The sequence below is a fragment of the Cajanus cajan genome, chromosome 9 (genome assembly GCF_000230855.2).
Source record: "Cajanus cajan strain Asha chromosome 9, NIPB_CcT2T_4, whole genome shotgun sequence".
Lineage (NCBI taxonomy): Eukaryota > Viridiplantae > Streptophyta > Magnoliopsida > Fabales > Fabaceae > Cajanus > Cajanus cajan.
The window spans coordinates 15,432,592-15,458,363 of NC_138525.1; the positions used below are offsets into that span (position 1 = coordinate 15,432,592).

The 25,772-nt window shown below is 28.6% G+C and overlaps 2 protein-coding genes across 2 annotated transcripts; one reads left to right on the forward strand and one right to left on the reverse strand.

Moving 5' to 3' along the window:
* The first annotated feature begins 1,858 nt into the window (after positions 1-1,858).
* LOC109812320 (polyadenylate-binding protein RBP47C') lies at positions 1,859-6,031 on the forward strand. The gene is made up of 6 exons (XM_020376261.3): positions 1,859-2,701; positions 3,627-4,092; positions 4,749-4,804; positions 4,897-5,027; positions 5,133-5,229; positions 5,563-6,031. The coding sequence occupies exons 1-6, from the start codon at positions 2,345-2,347 to the stop codon at positions 5,722-5,724; spliced, it is 1,269 nt and encodes a 422-aa protein (XP_020231850.1). The 5' UTR covers positions 1,859-2,344; the 3' UTR covers positions 5,725-6,031.
* A 600-nt stretch (positions 6,032-6,631) lies between these two features.
* Positions 6,632-14,158, reverse strand: LOC109812319 (serine carboxypeptidase 1). The gene is made up of 8 exons (XM_020376260.3): positions 13,702-14,158; positions 11,361-11,468; positions 10,573-10,847; positions 10,102-10,362; positions 7,602-7,708; positions 7,416-7,502; positions 7,236-7,341; positions 6,632-7,102 (listed from the first exon to the last, which is right to left on the reverse strand). Exons 1-8 carry the CDS (start codon positions 14,096-14,098, stop codon positions 6,962-6,964), a joined length of 1,482 nt encoding a protein of 493 aa, XP_020231849.1. The 5' UTR covers positions 14,099-14,158; the 3' UTR covers positions 6,632-6,961.
* Positions 14,159-25,772: the final 11,614 nt, after the last annotated feature.

The following is a 25,772-nucleotide window of genomic DNA, read 5'->3' on the forward strand; positions in this document are numbered from 1 at the left end:
AAAAACATATATTTAAATTGATTGATTAGATTAATATATATATAAAATAATAGAATAATAGATTATCATTATTATTATTAATTTAAAAAAATATAAAGTCATGATAACAAGTAAAAAATTGCCATAATCATACAAATATTTTTTAAAGTTTAATTTAATAAATTAGTTGTCGTAATCTCTAAATATTTTCTAATGATTTAACAGATTGATTTACTTAGAATGTATTATTATAATTTAATTACTATAATTAAGTATAATAATATATTTCAATGAATTAATGAATTAAAAAAAATAAAATCAATGAATTTAGGTAGAAAAGAATGAATATGGTAATCACTCGTGACATCTACCTTAGTGACAACCTCTTTTATAATATGTAGATAATACATAGATTTTAATTTGTTCAAAAACTAGATGTTTATTAGATATAATTAAAATTTATAATAAACTATATATATAAATAAATATTATATTTGAATATATAAAGATTCTATAAATATATTTTCAAAATATATAATTCACAAATATATATAATAAATATAAAATTGAATTATATAAGAAATTAAAAATTTCCTAAAAACGTTTATATCAAAAAATAATTCCTAAAAATACTCTCAACTAAGATAATTATATTCATAATTAATATTTAGTGGTTGATGGTTGATGGGTTGATATTCAATTTAGAATTTAACTTTACTTAGAATATATTTTTTTTACTTAGATTTGAAATCTATTTCTGTAAATTAAATATGAATAGTTATTTTTATGGAGATCTTGAAATCTATTTTTGTATATTAAATATGAATATTTTCTAAGGAGAGTAGTTTATTTTAAATGAAACCAATTTTTGAGATTTCTTCACAACCTCTTATATGTAGAAACTCATATCCTTTTAATTTATCAACGAAAACAATATATATCATTTTTAATTTTTAAATTCATTTTAATGTTATTTTAAAATGAACTAGAATTTTATATTAAAAAATGAACAATAAATAATAATTATCTTTATATAAATTATAATATTTATTTTGAACAACCATGTTTTTAGAAATTATTTTTTAATAATAATATTTGTAATTATTTTTCTTTGAAGGTAACAATTTTAAAAAAATTTCTTTACTCTATTTTTTTTAATTAATAATTCTCAATTTTATTTCTAAATAACATTTCAAGATTTTTAAAAGAAATTATTGATAGTTAAAAATAATTTGTAATTATTTATCATGAAATTAAAATATTTATTTGATACAAACTTTAATTATTGTAATGTGATTTTTATTATCTATAATAATAGATGAAAAAGAATATCATTTTTTTCTTAGACACGTTTATTTTTTTAATTAATTAATTTAAATTTTTTTAAGTATTTTTATTTATCATTTGTACTCTCTCTCATTTAATCTATAATAACATATAAAACTGATTCATCATTTTTGTATATACAAATTTTAAGACATTTTGCCTTTTATTTATTATGCTAATTGCACAATTTATTTTAATAGATAATAACATAATAATTTTACTTAATTAATTTAAATAATAATTATCATTGTAACTTCCACATCCCACAGCACCAACAAGGCATATAATCCTCATTTAAACAAAGGCACTTTGTGTCCTTGTTAATAAAAAATTAACAAAATAAGTGAGTATTTATTATTGATAGTGTAAATAGTTACCTTTTATTATATATATATATATATAAATAATTTAAATATAACCTACGAATATCTTTAAGTTATAGATGGTAAAAGATTATTATATTATATAAAAATGAAACTGAAAACTTTTTTGTGAACGTTATTTAAGAATTAAAATATAAATAATATATAAAAATGAAAGTCTGAAGTCTGAAGGTTATCTAAGAATTAAAAAAGAGGAAAGGAAGGAAAAAGAAGAGTTAGGGAAGGGAATTGGGAAAGGAAAGGAAGGAAAGGTGGCGGCGGCACAGAAAGAGAGAGGAGAGGGGAAACGAAAACCATGAGGCATGAGGCATGAGGCATGAGGCATGAGGCATGAGGCATGAGGCATGAGCAGTAGCAGTAGTGTAGTAATAGGCATCTGATCGAAGGGCTGAAAGGAAATCTAGGAAAGCAATCGAACGGCGAGCGTTGGGAGAAGCAAAACGAAGCCACGAATCCTTCATCTCATCATCTTATACCCTTCTTAACTCTCCAATTCAGATTCACCCTTTCTCACGCTCCTCTTCTCTTTTCCCTTTTTAGCTCTTTCTTTATTTGGCCTCCACACTCGCGCATCCATTTATAGAAAAGACAAACACACACACACACACACACACACCAAGCCACCCCATTCGCTCACCGTCCATTCATTCCTTAAGATGCAGCAATCCAACGCCTCTGATTCCTCGCAACCGCCGTCCGACCAGAACGGGCCGCCGCGCCACCAGCCGCCGCGCCCGCACCAGTGGCTGCCCATGCAGTACCCCGCCGCCATGGTAATGCAGCACCACATGCTGCCGCCTCAGCATTACGCGCCGCCGCCCTACGTGCCTTTCCACCACCAGTACCCCCCGCACGTGCCGCACCAGCACCACCACCAGCACCAGCACCAGCACGTGCCCCACCACCACCACCAGAACGGATCCGCCGCCGACAACAAAACCATCTGGATCGGCGATTTGCATCACTGGATGGACGAAAACTATCTCCATCGCTGTTTCGCTTCCACCGGCGAGGTATGCGCGCAATGAGAACGAATCATTGAGAAATGCTGTTATTCGTTATTGTTAGTTTGTTGTGTACCACGATTTATGGGTTTTCTTATTGAATTCGTGTTTAAGTTTATACTTATGTATTGTGTGTGAGAAGCTATTAGAATATCAAGTAAGAGCAGTTAACATTCACATTTAGGTGAATTTTACGTGGTTTTTTCTTTTTTGCTTTTTTTGCTTGTCAAGTGTCAACTTCATTCATATTTTTTTTGAAAAGGTAAAAAAGTTCTTTGGTACTCTTTCATTTGGAATTTTATATGAAACTTACTAGTTATATAATATTTTAAGTTCAGTCCATTAATCCAACGTTATGTATGGTTTGGATGAGTTTGAGGATTTATAGTGTCTTGTCTTGAACATGGGACGCAATAATGGTTTACAATGAGCAAACCATTAAACAAGACATGTTATGTATTGTCATGCTATCCAAAATTGTATTTAGTGGATGTATGAAAATGTTTCTGTTGTGGGAATGAAATCAAGTGGCTATGCTTATTGGTGAAAATAGATTCGTACTTGTTTGGGAATTAATAGTTGAAGAATGCAAATGGAAATAGGAAAGTGGGTGTTATTTTTAACCATTCCCATTTAATGTTTTTAATTGGTTTTGTGCAAATGAACGTGAATGTATTTGATTATTAATATGTGATGTGGTAATAATGGGACAAGGTTATTGAAATGCCTATTTATAGCTAACTTTGCCGTGAGTGGATAATGGTATTATGAGGTTATTGAAATATTTAACAGTGATTAATTGGACTTTAAAGATGTTTAATATTTGCTACATTGATGAAAATAAATATGCATTTTGGAGGCTTAATTTGTTAAGACAAAATATGTTGCCAGTGCTTCTTATATGCAAGCTTCTGACTGTTATATAATTTTGCAGATTTCTTCCATCAAGGTTATTCGCAATAAGCAAACTGGTCTATCAGAGGGTTATGGATTTGTGGAGTTCTATTCACATGCTACAGCTGAGAAAGTTTTGCAGAATTATGCCGGAATTTTGATGCCCAATACAGATCAACCATTCCGTCTGAACTGGGCAACATTTAGCACTGGAGACAAGGGTTCAGATAATGTTCCTGACCTTTCTATTTTTGTAGGAGATCTAGCTGCAGATGTTACAGATAGTTTGTTGCATGAAACTTTTGCTAGTGTCTATCCTTCTGTTAAAGCTGCAAAAGTTGTTTTTGATGCCAATACTGGCCGTTCAAAGGGCTATGGTTTCGTCAGGTTTGGAGATGACAATGAAAGGTCTCAGGCCATGACTCAGATGAATGGTGTTTACTGTTCTAGCAGGCCTATGCGTATTGGTGCTGCAACTCCAAGGAAATCATCTGGTCATCAACAGGGTATGCCAAATCACATTACTTCCTTGGTTCCTTCTCATATATGAGATTTTACCCTTTTCACCTATTTTAACCTCAGATTTCAGCTGTTCTACTTCAGGTTTTTATTAATGAACTTTGAGAACTACATTTCTTGCTCTTGCTCGTATAAACAATAATCAGTGTTGTGGTTTAAATGGTGGATTCAACGACTTTCTAGATTGGTAAATTCCTTGAAATACAAGTAATATGTGCTTTTCACAGCAAAAGAAATAAAAAAAGACAATCACTGTCTCTTTACTAAATGAAAATGAACATCAAATTTGTTTGCGATTTCTTTCGGTAGAAGTTAAGGTAGTTGAAAATTCATCTGAATTATTAATTGCTTCTAATTATGTGAGGTATATTTAAGTGTCAATTTGGTCCATTGGTGTGTGGCATGATATAAATTGCTTTTTTTAGCTTCAAAATAAACTAGTCCAAAAATTTACTCAGTCCTTAATACCCCCCGTTCTTGAATTTATATTTCTGAATTTGTTTTGATTCTTGTCAGACCCCCACAATGGAAAAAAAGTTAATTGTTTTGTTGATGTTGTTTTGTTTTTTCATTGCATGCTACAATATGAGTTTGAAATATTTCGCACCTACATGGTGCTGATTTTGTTAGTTTCCTTGTTTAGGAGGCCAGTCAAATGGCACATCTGGCCAATCTGAAGCAGATTCTACAAACACAACAGTGAGTTTTTCAGTTCCTTTTATTAAGGGTCGCAGTTTAGCCATTTACTGCTTATTTCCAATAGCTAACCAGTAACCAATGATTCATTATAGATATTTGTTGGAGGACTCGACCCTAATGTTTCAGATGAAGATCTTAGGCAGCCATTCTCCCAGTATGGTGAGATAGTATCTGTTAAGATACCTGTTGGAAAGGGGTGTGGTTTTGTCCAATTTGCAAACAGGTAAGAGTTCTGGCCTTCTCAAATCTTTACGTATTGACAGATAACATATTTTTAATCTCTTTATTGATGTAAACACAACATCATTATTCTGAACAACTTTTCCAGGAATAATGCTGAAGAGGCATTGCAGAAGCTAAATGGGACAACAATTGGCAAGCAGACAGTCCGTCTTTCTTGGGGCCGTAATCCAGCAAATAAGCAGGTAAGACTCACTCATGCATTCCCACATTGGCATTTTCATTAGTCTGTTGATCTACAGAAACAAGCATTGTTTGTTGACCTATCAATCCAGCTAGCAATACTGTATAATACACCTGTTTAAAGAAAACAGCTTCTATTTGGCTCCTTGTAATAATTTAAAATATAAGTTATAAGGAAGTTTTCTGGATTTTCTTTTAAGATCAATGGATAAAAGTTTAGTTTTCGTAATCTTATATCCCCACAAAGTTGTGTTAGAGTGCGAGATTGTCTTACTGCTGCCTTTCATTAAGTTGCATGCGATTATTCACTCAATTGGTATATATTTGGATTGCAGTTTAGAATGGATTTCGGCAACCCCTGGACTGGGGCATATTATGGTGGCCCTATATATGATGGTTATGGATATGCATTGCCCCCTCGTCATGATCCCAGCATATATGCTGCTGCTTATGGGGCTTACCCCCTTTATGGAGGCCACCAACAACAAGTAAGCTGATGAAGTTCAGTACAGTGCAGTAGTAGCTTTTACAAGTTACACAGAATCAAGCTTGAATGTGCAAATTAGCATCTCTCTTTGTAACTTGTTTGATCTGTTGAATTCTTAAGAATCCCTCCTAATTGTGGAGCGGAGATGAATTTTGATAGCCTGAGGTAGCAATGTAGGGATTCAATTAATCATTTGTTTAGGCCTGTAGGAGTAATGACTAATGAGGACCTTAAACTTATTATAGGAATAATTGTCTTAAGTATGACAGCGTGTGTGCTTGCGTGCATTTTATTTGATTCCTGCAGTTGATATCGAAGCTTTGCCTTTGTTAGCTTTTAAGGGTCATTTCAATTCTTCTTTGCCAATATTTTTCTTGCATGCCCCTATTCTTTTCAGAAGCGATTATAGCATTCAAGTTCATTGTATTTAAGAGATTTCGTTCATTTTGTTGTCTTCTATGAATCGGAAATCTGAGCTCATTTTGTATGTACATCCATAGTTAAGTTTGAAATATAGTTCAACTTTGCTAAAATAATTGTTTGCAGAGAAAGCTTTCCGGTCCCCTAAAATAATTTCATGTTTTTCGTCTGTAGTGTTTTTTACTCTTTGTATGGAATAATTTTAACCGCATAATGTTCTAGTTTGCCTAATTCATGCCCAAATAAAATTGAGATCCAACCTCGACAACAAAATATGATAGCTGTGTTCATTTTAATCTGGGTTGAGTCTGTATATAATTTTGCTGTATATTGCTTCAACATGCGTAAGATAATAAGTCCCACCTTCATTCCTTTAATAGTTTGTGTATATAAAATTGTTCACCATTAAACCCAGAAGAAATAAAACGGATATTGGCATAGCCTTAGGTTAGGTCCTTGAAGAGAGAGAGAGAGAGAGAGAGAGAGAGAGGAGTGGGTGTATTAATTAAGAATTTGTAATTGAGTTGCTTGAACTTAAAAGTTCAACTTTTAAGTAGAGAATCTCAAAGGAGATAAAAATTCCAGATTTTGCTGCTCGAATATTGAGAGTCGGCGTGGTATTCCTTCAAATAGACAGATAAATGTATTTATGTAACTTATCATATGTACACATCCTTGAATTTTTTACCCTGATATGGAAAGGATATATACCGATCTTTGGAGCTATTTGCCTCCTCTAATTAGAGCTGATGATGAATTTGCATGTGAACCTCATCAAATTTTCACATCTATTTTAAGGATATGTACCACAAATAGACATAAGAGGTTTATTTAGGAGGAAGTTCTCCACGAAGGAAAAATGAGATCATGGTTAGCGCTCGCTGTGGTTGGTTACTTGGAACCATGTGCCCTGCTCCTCTTACAGTGACGAGTGTGAGCCCTTTGTACACAACCAAGTATCCTCCAACCTGCATATTATATGCTGTAGATTACTTACATGTGGCGTTTAAGTTCTGAATATATATATATATATATATATATATATATATATATATATATATATATATATATATATATATATAATAATGCTTCATTGATTACCTCATTGCCAGAGTACCATGGACGCCATGTTGTCACCACTGGGAGTTTCAAGGCATTTACTGAATACCTAGATGATGTTATGGGAACACGCCCATCTGTATCGCCACTGCATTATTGAATAGCAACAACAATGTTAGTGTCTTGGATCAATGTAGCATAGCAATTTGTATAGTCTCTCACCTATAAATCCAAGTGTTTATGCCACTTGATATTAACCGATTTATAGTGGGTAGAATTGTTGCTGGGCTATCTGTCCATCCCACCCCTCTGAACAGAAGCATCAGATGCATTAATTCAGGAAATAGAATAATTACAATTGAAAAATGTAGTCAGGAAGACACAATTAGAGAATTTTCATTTGTCTACCTGCAAGGAGACCATTCTGTGGCTTTAGCATGAAGAGCCTCTTGTACTTCAGCGAGATTTAAGTAGGTGTTGGTATAATCGTCAGAACAAGGGTCCAAACTACTGTCCTACAAAGTTAAACATTGGACAGTTTCTGGCTTAGTTTTGACAAAAATAATCTTGCTCTATTGATCTTAGCGTTCTTAATATGTTCTCAGTAATTAATTTCCCATTTTTGTGAACTTTGAATAGTTCTTACCAAGAAATTATTGTACAGCATGAGTGTGATATGAGACTATCAATGTAACAAGTAGTCAAATTTTACTAATTTTTAAAAAAAATTGAAAACAGCAGGTGTTACGTAAAGATTGCTGAACCATAAACAAATGGTGGTCCGAGCCATACAATAGTTTTTCATTCTTACTCACCTAGTTTGTCTAAATTCATACATATTTATGGGTGTTATAGGTCGAATGAAAGAAGAATAAAAAGTGTGAAGGTGGCGGAAGTTAAGAATGTAACTCAAAGTAAACAAAAGTAAAGATGAAAGAATATAGTAATATAAAGGTTTAAATACCCATTTGCTCCATATAATTTCATAAACTTTCTCCCACAGATAGTTAAAATATTTCATTTCAATCTATATAATTTTGTTCCTTTTAATATCCCGTATAGTTCTAAAAGGTAAAATTTACGAAGTTATAGAGATTGAAAGGAATATATATATATATATATATATATATTATAATTATACCGGTATAACTTTTACCAAGTGTTACACCGCTTAATAACTTTATATTAAATGTGAATTTTGTAAATCCAACCGTTAGATTAAAAATTCATATCACTTTATACGTGTATATCAAATTTTGTTAAAATTGAACAATTTGAAGGTGATCAAAATGTTCATAATTTAGTATATTTTGAAATGAATATATTATGTCAATTTTGTTTTATAAAAATGAAGTATCAAATCATTTTGGATTAATATAAAATTTTGTATATATGATCTAAGAGATATGAACTTTCAATTTAATGGTTGGATTTATAAAATTCGCATTTAATATAAAGTTATCGAGTGATATAACACTTAGTAAAAATTACACCGGTGTTATTATAACTTCCTTATATATATATATATATATATAGGGATGGGCAAAATGAATTAAACTGAACTGAACTTATAAAAATTATACTGAACTTTAAAGTAGTTCTCATGAATTGAACTAAACTGAATGTTAGTTTAGACGAACTAAACTAAACAGTTCTTTTGTATCATTGAACTGAACTGAACTACACTATAAAAACTTGAACTGAACTACAATTCAAACTGTACTGAACTGTTATGATATTTTGAATTGAACAATTTTGACTCGTTGGTTTGTCAAGATAAGACACATTTGCCAACTTTACTTTATTTTCCATTTTATTTAAAATTTTCAAAGGAAAAAAAATATAAAATTGAGTCAAACAAACTTAATGAATTTTAAGCCTAATAATAAGTGATCCAACATAGCTCAATTGATCTGTTAGGTTCGATAAAATTGATACAATTTTTTTTGAATTACTTTTTTTCTTCAAAGTTTTGATCATTAGATTATCGAGTTAATCCATTAAATTAAAATATGTTAGACACATTTAATTTTTATCCTTTTATAAAAATAGTTTAATTTTTATCATTCAGTTCAGTTTTTATAGTTCAGTATAGTTTAACTTTTCAACAGTTCAGTTTAGTTCAATTTTTTTTTAAATAGTTCAGTTCAGTTTTTTTAAAAACAGTTCAGTTTTTTATAGTACAATTCATTTCAGTTCACCAACAGTTCAATTCAGTTTAGTTTTTTTTGCCCACCCCTATATATGAAGAGGGTTATAATAATATCGGTGTAACTTTTACTAATTATTAGACCGCTCAATAACTTTCTATTAAATGTGAATTTTGTAAATTCAACCGTTAGATTGAAAGTTTATATTACTTTATATGTTTATATCAAATTTTGTTAAAATTGAACAACTTAAAAGTAATCAAAATGTTCACAGTTTAGTAAATTTTGAAATAAATATATTATGTTAATTTTGTTTTATAAGAATGAAGTATTAAATTATCTTAGATTAATATAAAATTTTATATATCTGATCTAAAAGTAAAGAACTTTCAATCTAACGGCTGGATTTACAAAATTCATATTTAATATAAAGTTATTCAGCAATGTAATACTTAGTAAAAGTTACACCGGTGTAATTATAACCCCTTATATATATATATATTTATTTATAGGAACTAAAATGAAACACTTTTAATTATTATAAAAATTAAAAGGTAAAATTCATACAATTATAAATATCAAAGAAGTAATTAAGCCTAATGTAAGAAAATATATTAAATTTAGATTTTACTATGATTAAATATGAGTATCCTTTTAAGTTTATTTTAACTATTTATGTACTTAACCAAGTACACTTCTCTACTTCCAGTAGAGTCTTCACGTAACAAAAATGAAAACGAGTATGACATGCAACTTACAGAGTTAGTGGCAGGACTGGCACCAGCTTTTGCTGCTGCTGAATCGCAAGGAGGAGCATATATGTCATATATGTTAATGTTTCCAACTTCATCATCCCCACTATTTTGATATTTGCTGCATTCATTTGTTAAGTTACCACTCTCAAAGTCACAATGTCTTTGAATTCCTTCATGTGTTTCATCAGAGTTCAGAGCATGTGTCCAGAAATAGTCATACATTCCCTTTGCACACATACTATCATCTATCCACCCATTCCCAATCTGCAATAAGAATAGAAACTTAAGACCAAAACAAGTTGAAGTTTAAATGTAGTAAATTAAGAGTGTATTTGTATACAAATTTAAAAGAATTTTTGAGAGTTTTTTTACTGATTTTTTTTTTTTTTTTTTTTAGAGAAACTCTAAACTCTCAACAATACTTTTAAGTTTGTATCGAAACATATTCTAAATGTAACAGAAAATTAAACTCACCGCAACCCCTTTTAGGTTGATCACTGTGTGATTGGTAAGCTTATTATTAGTGAGAATAGTGTCAGCTAGCTGAGGGACATAATGTCCAGCATAGCTTTCTCCAGTGATGAACAAGTCTCGAGTTTTGTACTGTGGAAATCTCTCAAGCCAATTTAGAAGAAAAGTGTAAGAGTCCATGGCTGTGCTCTTGTCACCGGTATTAGGGTAGTCAGAAGAAGTGTTTGAATATGAAAAACCAACTCCTGCTGGAGACTCTAGGAAAATAACGTTTGCCACTGCCAATTGTTCAAGAAACTCTCATCAGTTCTAAATAATAATTATGCCACGGAACCAAATCACAATCACTTGTCTTTCTCTATCCTCCCAGTTAAAATGTGACAGACAAGAGACAAAATTTAGAGACCGACTCTTAATTAATTAGGTGTTTTCTACCATGATCTTCCGTAAGAATTTGAATTTTATATTGACATTTAATGCAAATTTTGTATAGAGTAGATTATTGGAATGAAACTCTAATTTTCATCGGAAAAAGATATTGTAAGCACTTGTTATTTTTATTTTTTTTATAATCCTGTTATTAATACAAAGTATTTATTAAGATTGATAACTATATTTTGTTAAAAAATTTGGTCCATTATTTTTAATGAGATCTTTTCTTTCGGTTACATATTTTTCATTCACAAAACTTAAATTCAAAGTCTTATTTAAGAAGATAAATCCAGTATTACTTAAATCAATGGTTTATTATATTTATTTTTCTATCTAGCTAGCAGCTACATTATGCTTACTATTGTTCCATGCATATTGATTTCTGTGAAGTGTTTTTCCATCGCTGTTGACTCTGAAAGGTCCCAGTTCTTGCATGGCTCCATACCCAAAGGAAGAGCAGCCAGGCCCTGCATATCATACATATATTTAGTGATCTAATTCCTTTAAATTACTAGTAAAGGAAAGCATTTTCATTGTTAGAATGATAAATGATTTTGATTTTCTCAAGTTGCAACAAAAAAGAAAGTATTATGCCCAGAAAACATTAGATAGCCCTATCATCCCCTCTTGTGGAAAAATATATGTTGTTTTCAAGTTTCGAGAGTTTTAGTTGGTAGATTTGTTATTTGGTAATCAAAGTTTAAGATGAACCTAAAAGAGAGAACTACTAAAAATAAAAGAAATAAAAAAAATGAGATTTTGATTTTGAAGATGGGTATGTACATGTATCTTGAAATTTACTACTAAAGAAAGAAGTTATCCAAGAATTGCAACTAGAGTGGCATTAAATTTTTTTCTTTCAACATTGGATGGAAATAATGATTTTAACTTTGAACATAAAAAATCTATTAGGATATGTGGGATTTCAAATAGTTTAATTGTATGAGGCTCTAAATTCAAAATTTATTGTTGTGTAAAGTAAACATTAAATAGAGGGAAAAGGGGTTCTTAATTAAGTCACTTGCAACATTGGTTACTAAAATAAGAAAAATTAATATGTTAATAGTTTTTTTTTTAACTTTTATAAGAGTAATATATATAAATGAAAAATGCGTATTTTGTTACTTAATTGAATTCTTAATGCAAAATATTAGTTCTACAGTTTTTCATATAAAGTATACAATGTTAACATACAATTCAAGAATATAACAAAGCATAACTTAATGAATTAATTAATACTATTATAGCTTTTTATTTAAATACACTAATATAGAATAATGATGATTAGCTTTTATGGACTTACTAATATTGTTTTGATCCATTTATGGACTTACTAATATGAAAACAGAAGTGTGGATTAGGTTATGTAATTATTGTGATAAGCGGTATTAGACTGGTAAAATAGGATCATGATAACTTCATACTATTTTTTTTTATCACACTTATTTTTTTCTTCGTATATTTCACATTTTTATAGTAAAAGTTACATATTAACTTTCCGTGTGAAAGAAAGCGTAAAAGAAATATAAAAATAGGTGATGTCAAATGAATATTACCCATTCAAAGTCAAATATTCGAGATTATGAGATTCTTGGTTCAGTTCCAATTGATACTACTACAAGGCAAACTTAAGAATTTTTTGCTAATTAAACTTCTCAATAATTATTAAGTTGACATCATTTTTAGTGGCAGACATGAGTAATGGCTTCCGTGTTAGAATTCCACTAGCGAATATGTTGTCAATGTTGGAGTGTGGCGATTGATTGGGAATCTATTATCTCATTATATAGCAACAAATTATGAAAAAGAAATTAGCATATAAAAACCCATTGATAACTTACACGGAATATAGGGTGGGGTCATAGTGTCATATTATTCAACACTAATTGAGTCCACTTTATAATTCCCGGGGCAAAAGGAATTCTTTCTCTTTCTAGATTTTTTTCTTCTTTCAATCATTGTATTTTTTTAAAAATATTTATTTAACATTATCTACTAATTTTGAGTTTTAGTAAAATTCTCCAACCTCAAAATCTAACCCGTTAATAAATACATTAATTTAAAAAATAACAAATAATTAAAAATAGCCAACCTTGCCCCAAATATGGCACCTTTAAATAATTGAAATATTTGATTCTCAATTATATAAGTGAATAGAGATTAATGAGTACATTCCTAAATAAATAATTATATTTTGTTTACTATTATGACATCTTTAAGGTTTATTGCATTGCATTCCTTTCCCAATAAAAAATCTCAACTAATTTACAACTCGTTTAGTTTAATTTATTTTAGAAAACAATAATACATTTTTGTCACTTTTCTAAATATAAAACTTCTAAAACTAATCGATTATTTCTACCGAAATAATTTCACACTTAGGAGCTATAAGAATTTCTCCACTTAAGATCGATGATAAAAACTAGCAATGATCCTGGTAAATTCACTAAATCTCTCTTTTATATATATTTGATTATTGTTTCAATAATAATGTAGTTAGTGTAAATGATGTACTGACTTTATCAATAACTGATCTCAGCTAAAAGTTTGCTAGATCATTTTAAGTAATATTTTTGTTTATATATATATTTTTTCATTCACGGTACTCAAATCCGAGATGTTGATGAAGAGCAATGCATTTGATTATTTGATACATAGAAACATAGAAATTTATCAAGAAACAAGATGCATTAGAGTTACCTCCATTTAGCCATAGAACAAGAGGCTTGTTGGAGGAGTTGTTAGGTGACTCCACAAAGTAGTAGAATAGTGCTCTCCCTGCTTTTGCATCCACAGTCACATAGCCAGCATATTGATCAAAATCCACCCCTTGTGGTTGTCCCGGCAAAGCCTTCACTTTGTCACCTTCCCTCAACCCACTTTGTTCCTCAACAACATAAACCTTCGAATAATGTCGGTCGTGGCCACTTGTCGCCATTGAAGCCTCTCCATATGAACCTTTCTTAGATCTCCTTGATCGAATGAACCTGTAGAGGTATTCACCCTCTTGGTTGGCCTCACATGAGATGGCAAAGTGGCACCAAGACAAAAACAGGAACCACAAAAGCAATTTTGTTGATAACATTGTTAGCCTCATCTTTATGTTCTAGTGACTAGTAAGTGTCGTGTTATACCTCTTCCAAGCTCTCAAATCAAGTATATTATATATATATATAATTATAATAAGATTTTTAATAAGACACCTCCACCACCATCTTTTTGTTTGTTAATAAAAAAGTATTTTTTTTATCTTGTTGATTTTTATAGAGATAAAATGGTGTATTTAATTGTAACTTAATGTCTAAATCAAGAATTGAATTATGATTTTTTTTATTAAGAAACACTAATATCAAATAATTTGTACTAATAATTTTTGTGGTACCATCATATTCTTTTAGTAATATATATTTCATTTAATTAAATACTGTTTTAACTTAAATTTATTTGGATAGACTCAAGAATAAAACTGTTAAAACTTAAACTTTAGATTCACCAATTAAAAATTATCTACTATATTATATTCTATAAAAAAAGAAAGGTCGATAAAATTTCTTTTAAATTAGGACAGACCCAATAGTAAGACTATTAAAACTCATATATATTAGTATATAGCTTTATTATTTCAAGTATAAAAGTCTCTTTTAAATTATGTTTTAGACCTTCATCATTGTTGGATTGACCCTAACATTATTAGAATTAGCGTATTTAAGATAATGTCTGTTTTGATAATACCTTAATAAATTAAAAAAGAAGTTTATTAATTACATCTAACTCTTAATCGGTGTAATATTTTTTGAGACACTGAAATAAATATAATCAAAGATAACATGTTATAATTGAGGATAATATATTTAATAATACCGTTCACTTATTATATGTTAAGGTATATGATTAGATATTTTTACAAAAAGAAATCTTATTACATGTTATAGGAATTGCTCTAGGAATTTCATATATTATGCATGGGGACAGGATATTGTTTTTCTTTGGCATATACAGTCTATATAATGAAAGTGGTGATAAGGTTATATGATCTCGTGCGATGTGTTTCCCTTTGCTTTTTTTGGTGAGCGATGTGTTTCGTCATCAACTAATAAAGTGAAGTTACATGTATAATTCGCGTATAGCTTACTCATTTGTGTTTTTGTTGTTAGAGTATTGTATTCAGCATTCACACGTTTTTCATACAAAAATAAATCACATGTATTTCTTGATTTGATAAACAATAATTAACTGTATTTAATGGCAGGCAATTTATAGCTTTGACTTTGGGAAGGAAAATATTATTACTCTTATTACTATTTGATAACATGAAATTATAACTACTAGTATTAAATTTAGATAGAATCATGTATTAGGTTGTGAATGTAGCAATTATAAGGGTAGCATGTAAATATAAAATATTGAATTTTATCTGTTATTGCTTTATAAAATGTATTGTTAGATTATAATTAAAGTCTTATATCATTAAAATAAGAAAAAAAAATATGTTTATAAACACATAAATATTTTCATTAGTATGATATTTTTTAAGTGGTGAGAAAAAGAAAATTTATGAGAATTTAGTGTATAGTATATTTCAAAGACTCTTAATTAGGTGTATTCACATTATTAATTTGTTTTTATTTTCGTATTGAAATATGTATATTTATCAAAATTTAATGTCATGATGGTTTTGATTTAATGATAAGAAAGAACTTTAAAAGATGATGTCTTGTTCGGTGTTTAATTATTTTCCACACAAAGAAAGGTTTGTTCGCAACATATCATACTATAAATAAGTGTAAAAATTGACATGAAACCGATTCCATAAATTTAGGTTTTTGTTGCGAAACTAAATGTTCTGATGAAGGTGCCGTCACGTGAGCTCTAAATGTATTCAGTGCATTGTGTAGAAAAAATAAACCAAATAGAATGAAACTTGCATAACATTAGGCATACGTAAACATTGTCGTAATTGAGTTTCTAAAGAAATAATTCTATTTATTTTCTGCCATTTATTTTTGTTATAAACTTAAGTATACAATATTGTAATAGCAAAGGCTGGTTGAGCATCCATCTATGTACGTGGACACTCTACGTCCCATCAAAGAGGGAGCATCATGAATGCTTTCTTTCTTCATTTTCTTGGCTATTTTTTGGTAACCAATTGTTAGTTGAACTGTTGAAGATTGGAAACACTCTCTGAATTTGCTTTGATGATGCATTCACATGTGGATATGGATATTTTCTTGTTTAGCGTCTTTAAAAAGAAACATTCAATTATTAATGGCCTTATTATTTTAGATTCTTTTTAATCTTATTAATGTGAAGTATTTACTGTTTGTATATCAACTTATAGAATTATGTTATTAGTGTGAAATATGCATCAATTTTATCATTTTTTTTAATGAAATCTGTAATCTTAATTATGTTCACTTCTATTTATTAGATTTAAATCAAGATTTTGTTTAAAGGTAAAATTGATATATGAGATTTTGAGAGAATGATTATTGGATGGAGAAAGGCCAACTATAAGTATAACATTGTCCAAACACAACTTGCTGAATAAGATGATTGGGCTCTAAAGATTTTTTCGTTATTTGGGCCGAATGAATGGTGCTTTTTAGGTCATAGAGAAAAATATGATCCAGTCTTGTATTTGGAAGTTGAGCCCATTTTCATTGTCATACAATATCCCATTCCCATACCCCAATTCATCAGTCAGTTGCATATTTATGAGGGTGATTCCTTTTGCAATCAATTCTTTTTTTTTTTTTTCTGCCAGAAATTAGTTTTTGAAATGAGTAGACACTCACTTTGATCCTGAATTTGGAAAGAGTTTTCATATTAATCCCTAAAATTAAGAAATTATAAAATAAAAATGGAGAGTGGTGTAAATTAAAATTTCAAAATATAAAAATGTAATGAAGTGTCAAAGAGAAAATGGGTGTGTAAAGCCCATTCCTTGTTTTAAGTAAAATCAGGCATACAATATATAGAGTTACTTTTGGCCCAAATCCTTTACTGTTTGAGTTTAATGAACTCCTTCTATTGGCAACAATGAACCTGTAGATCACCTAAAGTCTTTTTAGGTAAATTTTTCCATAAATATTTATAGAAGATAAAACTAGGAAGAAAAAAAATAAATTAATGAAAATTAAAAAAATCTATTTTGATTTTTTTCTATTTTAATTTATATATAAGCTAGTTTTACTTTATGAATAAGTTGATTTTAATTTTTTTTTTGTTTTTCTGTCTTTAAAGTGTTTCTGGAGAATTTTATCCAAATATATTCCTAATAAAGTTATGGCTTAAAGTTTGAGATTTGAGAATAAAGTTTATATACTTTTTTTAACTATACAAAATAAATTAACAGAAATTAAATAAAAAAAACTAAACCACACTTAAGTTTTGAGACTCCAACTTTCCCTATAAAATTTGTCTGCGTCGAAAAATAAAAATGTTACAAAAAAAGCTGTCAATTCAAAAATAATATTTTCAACTAAAAAATTATATGTAATAGTTCAATGTGCAAGTATGATTTCTACTATAGTTTATTAACTAATTTACATATTTGTTTGACTAAAATGAAAATATTTAGTAAATGGATTTAGATAATTAGCTTACAGTAATTTTTTAAATGGTGTTTGAAGTAACACACTGGAATGTGTTTAACAAAGATAAATAAGTGAAGTACAAAGTATGTTTCCTTCTTATTGGTTATAAATTAAGCATAAAAAGGTTGGAGTAGTAAAAAAAAGTATAAAAAAGGTTAAAGAAATAAAGAGAGATTATATTCGACATAAATCATGCATGACCATAAGACCCTAAACCCTCTTTATTATAAATCATTCATTACATTTTCTTAAACAAAGGATATCCATTGAGGAATTTGGATCCTCTTTATTTATTTTTGTGTTTATTTCTTTCATTAATTTTGTAAACTTTTAAGAAAATAAATAAAATGAAGATAATATGTATACATATTTTTAGGGAGAGTTGCATTTATGTTCTCAAAACTTAATAATAGAAAAAATGAAAGAAAAAAGGGAATGAAAATGATCTTTACTCTCGTCTTCGTGGATGAATTACCTCTTTCCCACAAGATTTTACACCCGGGTCAAGATATTCAAATTCTTGACTACATGTTAAGGGCCCCAGATTTAATGTCACATGAACTTAGCAATAGGTCCAAAGATTTTAAGTTATGATGACGGCAATATTATATATATATATATATATATATATATATATATATATATATATATATATATATATATATATGTATGAATTCTAGTTGTATGTTATATATAATGAAATTTTATTTTATATAATTAAATTTTAAATATTTAAAAAGTGTAAATTATATTATAATTAAAATTTATAATAAATAAATATATACAGTAAAATTTGAATTTATAATCAATAATTTGAGTTTTGATATAAAATCATTTTTAATTATTGATAATTTATTAGAAAACAATAAAATTGAATTAAAAAATAGAGTTAAAATAAAAGGTTTGCACAATTAAAAAAATTCATTAATACATATAAAAACAAAAGGTATATAATTTTACTAATTGATTTAGAAATTTTTTTAGTTAGTTTTATATTATTTTATTCGAAACACTAACAGTTTTAAGATAAATTAGCTTTTAAGTTAGCTTGCAAGTTATTGTTAATCTTAATGGACAATGCCGTATTCGAAAATACCTTTACATACCACATGATTAATGACATACGACTATGCTGAGAATATAAATCCTTTAACTATAGTTGTTTCATGGTCACCTCAGTGTAGTGATGAAATGGATTTCCAACTACCAACAATATTTTATTTATCAAGAAAGACAAATGAATATTTTTGCAATATGAATAAAACAAGTGAAGAAAAAATTTAAACAAATCTAGAATGCCTCGAGGAATAAAATAGTGGGTGTTGCACCAAGAAAACAAAAATTGAATGCCCTACCCAGAACCCTATATTAAATTGAAGGATTTATATGGTCATGAGAATGCATGATACTTTAACATTTTCTAAACAAAATAGTGTGTCGTGAGCATTTAACCTTATTTGGAGTGAAGAGAATGGGGACCCTCTTTTTCCTTGCCCCAAAATAAGAGCTGGCAAAGTCCAAGGTAGACCCATATACAAGCTGACAACCATTGGTCACACCATAATTTATGTATCAAAGTTGTGTTCCTGTATTTTTCTGTGACCTTGTCTCATTTAACAGTTGTGCATGCCCCCCATAACCATTTTCATTTTTAATTAACACAGTTACTATAATGGTAGATGCAACTTCCCACCTTAAAATGTTATAATTATTTTTCTATACCCCTTTCAATTTCTGTACTCAGTACTCGTGAATTTGTGTTTTGTTTATGAAGCAATTGTAGGGCAACCTGTCTTAGTCTTATGTGTTAGCTTCTGCGGTGACCCGAGGGACCTGCTGGTTGTTCACTCGCTACCTATACACCAATGAATTTTCAATAGGGAACTAGGTGGTTGATCATAAGTGAAAAACAAGGTATAAGACTCATCAGAAAATAGCCATAGACTAAGCTATAAATTAAGCAGATTCATATATTAGACTGACAAAATTATGTACAAGACTGAGTAGCCTATGCTATAGACTGGAAAGATAAAGTAACAAACTAAGCAGATGACATCAGACCATCTTTAATAGTAGAAATCATTTTGAGTTTTTAATTTTTTTTCTCTTTAATGTCACTTAAAATTTAAGAATTTTTATATTTATTTAAGTGAGGATAATAAAAAAAATTATTAACAAGAATTGGTTCTTGAGGAATGTTATATAAAAACAATTTTTACAATGTGTTATATCCTCATCAGCATGTGTCAATAATAAAATTTATAAAAATTAATTCTTATATTTAAAATCACGGTTAAAAAATCTTATTGAAAATGACTTAAGATGATAAAAAAACTATAGACAGTAAATTATAAACCAAAAACCTTGTAAAAAAGAATATAAACTTATTTTAAATTATTTTATTTATGAAAATAGTTTTGTACGTACACATTAATAGTGTTACAATAAGTATTTAAATACTTAAAATATTAAATTAACGAATTCCGATTTGAGTAAAATAAAAAGTAAATTATGATTAAGCTAATAAAAAATAATTATCATTTGCCTATAAAAACTTGTAAGAAAACAAACTACAAAGAACCTTACCAAAATATTTTCTTCTTGCTTGTTACCTGTTATTATAATTACCTGCTTTTTATTAACACAAATATTAGATTAATAATATTACAAAAACAAACCTTATGAAATAAGGTTGACTAATGAGTCACAATACACATCATTTTACTCAATTAATGATCATATATAACTTCAAAATACTTTCTCATGAAACTTTTCTTAACTATTAACTTCTCCGATATGTTTTGTTGTAAAAAATATAAATAAATAAAAACTTCTCCAATATGTTTTGATCTTTCTTTCTTTTTATTTTTTTCTTTTACGATAATTAATGAAAACCATACAATCTACTTTTCTTACTAGTAGCTCAATCTCATGACTTCTAGTTCTATGTATCTGAACTAAATTATCTGTCATATTTTTTTTAATCGGTGTTGCACCAATCTTACAGTATAAAATCATTTCATATCTTATCTTTTCTTGTGTGATTACATACCCCTCTTAACATTTTTATTTATTTTACTCACATATTTCCCTTACTATTTCTTCAAAGTTCAACTATCCCTCTAGCATAAATTATTAGCCCAATAATAGTGATGGAAATTTGATTAATTAGTATTCTACACATCCTCAAATAATTCTGATTCGGGCAGTGACCAATAACATCACAGAACTAATTGCACCCCAATGCAAAAGTAATGATAGAAAAGGACCAGTTTTGTAGCACACGTAGCTGCTTTTCACCTTTTTTGAGTGACTACAGAAAAGTGCTTCTGTTCCTATTCCTCATCTCAGCCAGACAAACATCTAAAGTAAGACTCCAGAAACCCATGGCCATATGAACGTTCATGTACAACACCACCTTCTAAAACATGGTACCTACCACCTCCTGGACCCCCCCCCCCCCCCCCCCCCCCCTCCTTATTGGTGCACAAATCCAAACCATTTTTTTTAAAAAAAATTTCCAATCATTTATTCACCCAGCAATATTGCCACTTCACTACCATGCTAATGTTATATATATATATATATATATATATATATATATATATATATATATATATATATATCCCTACCATGTGATTAAGTGAAGACATAATGGTTAATGGTTAGGTGCATCATGCATGAGCTATATATTGGACACACAAACTGGTACAAACTCACTGTTTATATAAGTGCAAACTAATCTTTATTTAACATGTAGTTTATTCGTTCGTTAGTTAGCTTACTCACCTAAAAAAGTTTCATATGCACATGACATCGGTTAGTGAATAGTTATTGTCTCGATTCTATATACAAATCATGTATAAGCATTATTCTTAGAATTATCGTATAATATAATTCTTTCTTTGTTTACCGCCATCTTTCTCAACAGTTAAATTGAAAAGCATCCTAATGAAGCTAATTATAAAAAAGAGAGAGAAGGTGGAAACCATGGATAAGGACAATGATTTTGAATGCACGACGATTTAACTCATATCTTTGACATCAAATCAGTCCCCACTAAGAAAAGAAAAAAAAAGTGAAATGTGGTTCACTTTGAACATGATGGAAGACGTGGATCACTAACCATTACGAATTGCACGTCTTGTACTATATATATGTGGGGTATAATATAATACAAGTTTTTTTTTTTTTAATATAATGTATATAAGTTGTTCACCATTCACCGTCATTGAACATATTACATATGAATCTAGATCAAACGAAAGCCAAACAAAAGTACTGAGAAACGGCTTCTAGTTCTCAGTACTCTTTGAATACAAAATTGGTGTAATATTCATTTACAAAATTTCTACCACCCCACATGGCAGTTTGGAAGATTGAGGACAAATCCATTCAATACTATTTGAATGAGGTAGTGATTAATTAAATATAAAAAATATAATTTATTTCCTCATTCATAATGTGAACTAGTTTAACGCAATTAGAAGCACTTTTATTATGTTGTCTTTTACTCTGGCGAGGGAAAGGTAACAATGAAGAGGTGTTGTTGGTGGGTCTAAAATGTGTACGGAAATAGCAGGAGGACAGTGCTATCGTATGTAAAAGCGATTTTTAGTTATGCTTTCCAGCTCAAAGTGGTAACTTTATTATGTAATATATAAATCACAGTGATTTTTATTCTGATGAGATAACTTACAGTGATATTAAATCATTCACTTCTTTAGAATCACATTTTCATTCCAAAAGATAATCGATTATGTGATCAATGATGTCTGATAATCTCATAAAGCGTTATCAAAAGTCCCTAATTGGAACTTCATTTCTAGCTAGTTTAGTGCACCAGTGCCACTACCAAAATTATTTCACTCAAATTTAAGTTCAACATTTACTATTTACCTGCACAGTTACTCATAATTATTGCACAGATGGTTCCAATTGTTAGTAGATTTTAATTTTATGTATTTTACTATTTCAGTAATAGTAATGAACAGGTGTTGTAGGTCATAGTTAATACCTTTTACATAGCTATAGTTATAGATCACTTGTTATAGGTATCTAGCCCTGCTTTTTAAGGCGAAAAATAGGCTGCATTCAGCATTCTACTGCAAATTCATACAGAATTAATAAACTCTAGGGTGTGATTTTATTCTAGAACCTAACCAAATATGTAAACGCTGAAGTGTGTTGATTTTGGCCAAAGGAAATACGCTAAAACAATATGTGCTAGTTTCAGAAGAAGAAAAAAAAGGTGGACACATTTTCTCATCGCATGCAGTACATGTTTTACACATCTTCACAGCTCGTACAAATGGTCTTTTGCAGAGGCACGAATAGTGATCTTCAAAAGATTCAAAAATCATGTCAATGTCTATGGAGAGGTTCTTCCAATTTTGACTTGAAAATATTTTTTATTTTTTATTTGTTGTCTACAGACAATCATAACCATAGAAATTAAAACAATTTTATCATGAATATAAGGATAAATGCATTATATAATCAACCGTAACATGTGCAGTTAATTTTGGACCGCAGCTGAAGAAAATGACGTGTTGCAGATGCAAGAATTCGCTTGTAATTGCAAATTTGTTTTATGAGTTGTTGTCCTGTCCTGGTGCCTGGAGGTATCATTGTTAGTTACGAAGCACTTTTCAATAGAAATAGACAATTCAGCAACCAAATTGTCGCATAAGCTGACACCAACATTATATGATTACCATAATTTACCTTAAACGTGGTACATAATTGCGATAGTAGCATACCTTTCACTATTTTCTTTTTTAATTTTTATCATTATTGAGTAAAATTTTATAAAGACAATGTTGAAATTAAAATTTGTTAGTGTACCCGAAATGTTTACATCAACTAGCGTATAATTGTTATAATTTAATAAGTAATTTTGAGTTTGAGTTGTGATTATCCAAGTGTATTAAATGTTATGAAAGATTTTATTGTGCATAATCATCATTTTAGTGAAAATACATAGTTTGTAAATGATTTTGTTATTATAGTATTTTTTTACATTTTTCTCTAGTAAATTTGACCTAATGAAAAGATAAGGAAATAATCTTGTTCGTGTTAACGTGAATATGTTATTGACTTAGAGTTTTTTCACACGTTAGAGATCAAATATGAGATTTTTCATTATTTAGTTTTAACTATTAGAATAAAAATATAGTCTTATATTCTTAAAACAATATGATAAATATGAATTTATAAACACATATAAAGTCTTTATTAGTATAAAACTTTGGATAATGACCAAATTAAGATAAATGCATGAGGGTTGTTGAAGATCTACATTAACCAATAGTATGATCAAAGTGTAATATATATAAATAAAAAATAATCTTCATTTTACAAGTTATGTTTATAATGTTGAGTTAGCTTTGATTTACTTTTTAAAAATGATATTAGAGTTTATTCTAATATTTTTTTTTATTATTGTTGGTTTATAGCAAACTACTTTGTATACACTACAAGAAAATGACGATTTTGCGACGGTTATATGGCCTACATTGCGACGGTTAGAACTGTCGCAAAGACAACATTGCGACGGTTTGGGAATCGTCGCAGAATCGTCCGTCACCAGGCAATTTTGCGACGGTTATCAGAACTGTTGCACAAACCGTCGCAAAATTGGAATTGCGACCGTTTCAACTGTCGCACCAAATGCCTCTATATTAACATTGCGACCCTTTTCATCAACTGTCGCACCAACTGCCTCTAAATTAATATTACAACCCTTTTTTTACCCGTCGGAAATTATAATTTTTTTTTTATTTTAATAAATTTATTAATGTAACAATCCTTATATTTGGCCTTTCAAGGATTTTATTTCACGATATTTCACTGTTTAGCATGTTTTATCCTTACTTGTGCAATTTCTGGGAGACTTCCCAGAAGGTCACTCATCCCTGTACTACTCCAGGTCAAGCACGCTTAACTGTGAAACTCTGATGAGTAAGCTACCGAAATGTATATGTATGTTGTCAGTATAACTTGTACAAATTAATTCATTTAAGTCATCTTCAAATATACAATCTCATATTTGTACTATAATAATAATATATAATAATTTTATATTACAAATAATAATAATAATAATAATAATATATTTAGTTATTCTTTATTTATATGTACTTACTTTTATAATTAACATCTACTTATTTCGATTTAAAATTATAATTTAAATTATTTAAATTTTTTAATTTATAACGACAATATAATTTATAAAATTATAAATATTTATTTATTACATACTTATAAATTAAATTTTAATATTTTAAATAAATTATTAATTAATTTAATATATTTATTTACCTTAAATCAAACATATAAAATTAAAAAAAAATGTATTTATCCTTGTTTTATTTTCTAATTATCAACTATTAATAAAATACTAACTTAAAATCGTATCTAATTATATATAATAATCTCATATCAAATTTAAAACCAGATATTAGTTATACAAAAATATTAAGATCATATAATAAATTGTCAATAAGATTTTAGTTAAATAATTTAAAATAATTAATGTTTCAATTATATTGTTAATTAGAAAATAATTTATTCCAAAACTAATTAATTTTTTTATATTAATTATTAGTAAAATTTAATAATTTTTAAATTAACAATTAATTGGATCGATGAAATTCAACACACACGATGAGTTATTGAGTGGAATAACTTTACCAAGAGTTATTTTGTAAGTTATCTTAAATCAAACATATAAAATTCAAAAAATGTATTTATCCTTGTTTTATTTTTTAATTATCAACCATTAATAAAATACTAACTTAAAATCTTATCTAATTATATCATAATATTTTCATATCAAATTTAAAACCAGTTCTTACATTTTCAATAAATATAAATTTTTCTGAAATATTCCATCAATAATATAGCTTTTCCTACAAAAATTTTCTCATCGAAAATATAAATTTTTCGACAGATTTAATTTTGTTTTTATAAGAAATCATCTTCGATTAATATAACATTTTGTATATATGATATAACAGTAAAAAATTTTCAATTTAACGGTTAAATTTACAAAATTCACATTTAATATAAAGTTATTGAGTGGTGTAACACTTAGTAAAATTTACACTGATGTAATTATAAAATTTTTACCATGCATGTTTATCTTTTGTGTTTTTTATTTATTATATA

What these genes read in the sequence shown, in the direction of transcription:
- LOC109812320 (XM_020376261.3), top strand. Translation starts at nt 2,345, where the DNA reads ATGCAGCAATCCAACGCCTCTGATTCCTCGCAACCGCCGTCCGACCAG. An exon ending in ATCATCTGGTCATCAACAGG is followed by an intron (nt 4,093 to 4,748) that starts GTATGCCAAATC and finishes TTCCTTGTTTAG; the next exon opens with GAGGCCAGTCAAATGGCACA. An exon ending in TTTGTCCAATTTGCAAACAG is followed by an intron (nt 5,028 to 5,132) that starts GTAAGAGTTCTG and finishes CAACTTTTCCAG; the next exon opens with GAATAATGCTGAAGAGGCAT.
- LOC109812319 (XM_020376260.3), bottom strand. Translation starts at nt 14,098, where the DNA reads ATGAGGCTAACAATGTTATCAACAAAATTGCTTTTGTGGTTCCTGTTT. An exon ending in TCAACCTAAAAGGGGTTGCG is followed by an intron (nt 10,363 to 10,572) that starts GTGAGTTTAATT and finishes TTCTTATTGCAG; the next exon opens with ATTGGGAATGGGTGGATAGA. An exon ending in CCAGTCCTGCCACTAACTCT is followed by an intron (nt 7,709 to 10,101) that starts GTAAGTTGCATG and finishes TTAACTTTGTAG; the next exon opens with GACAGTAGTTTGGACCCTTG.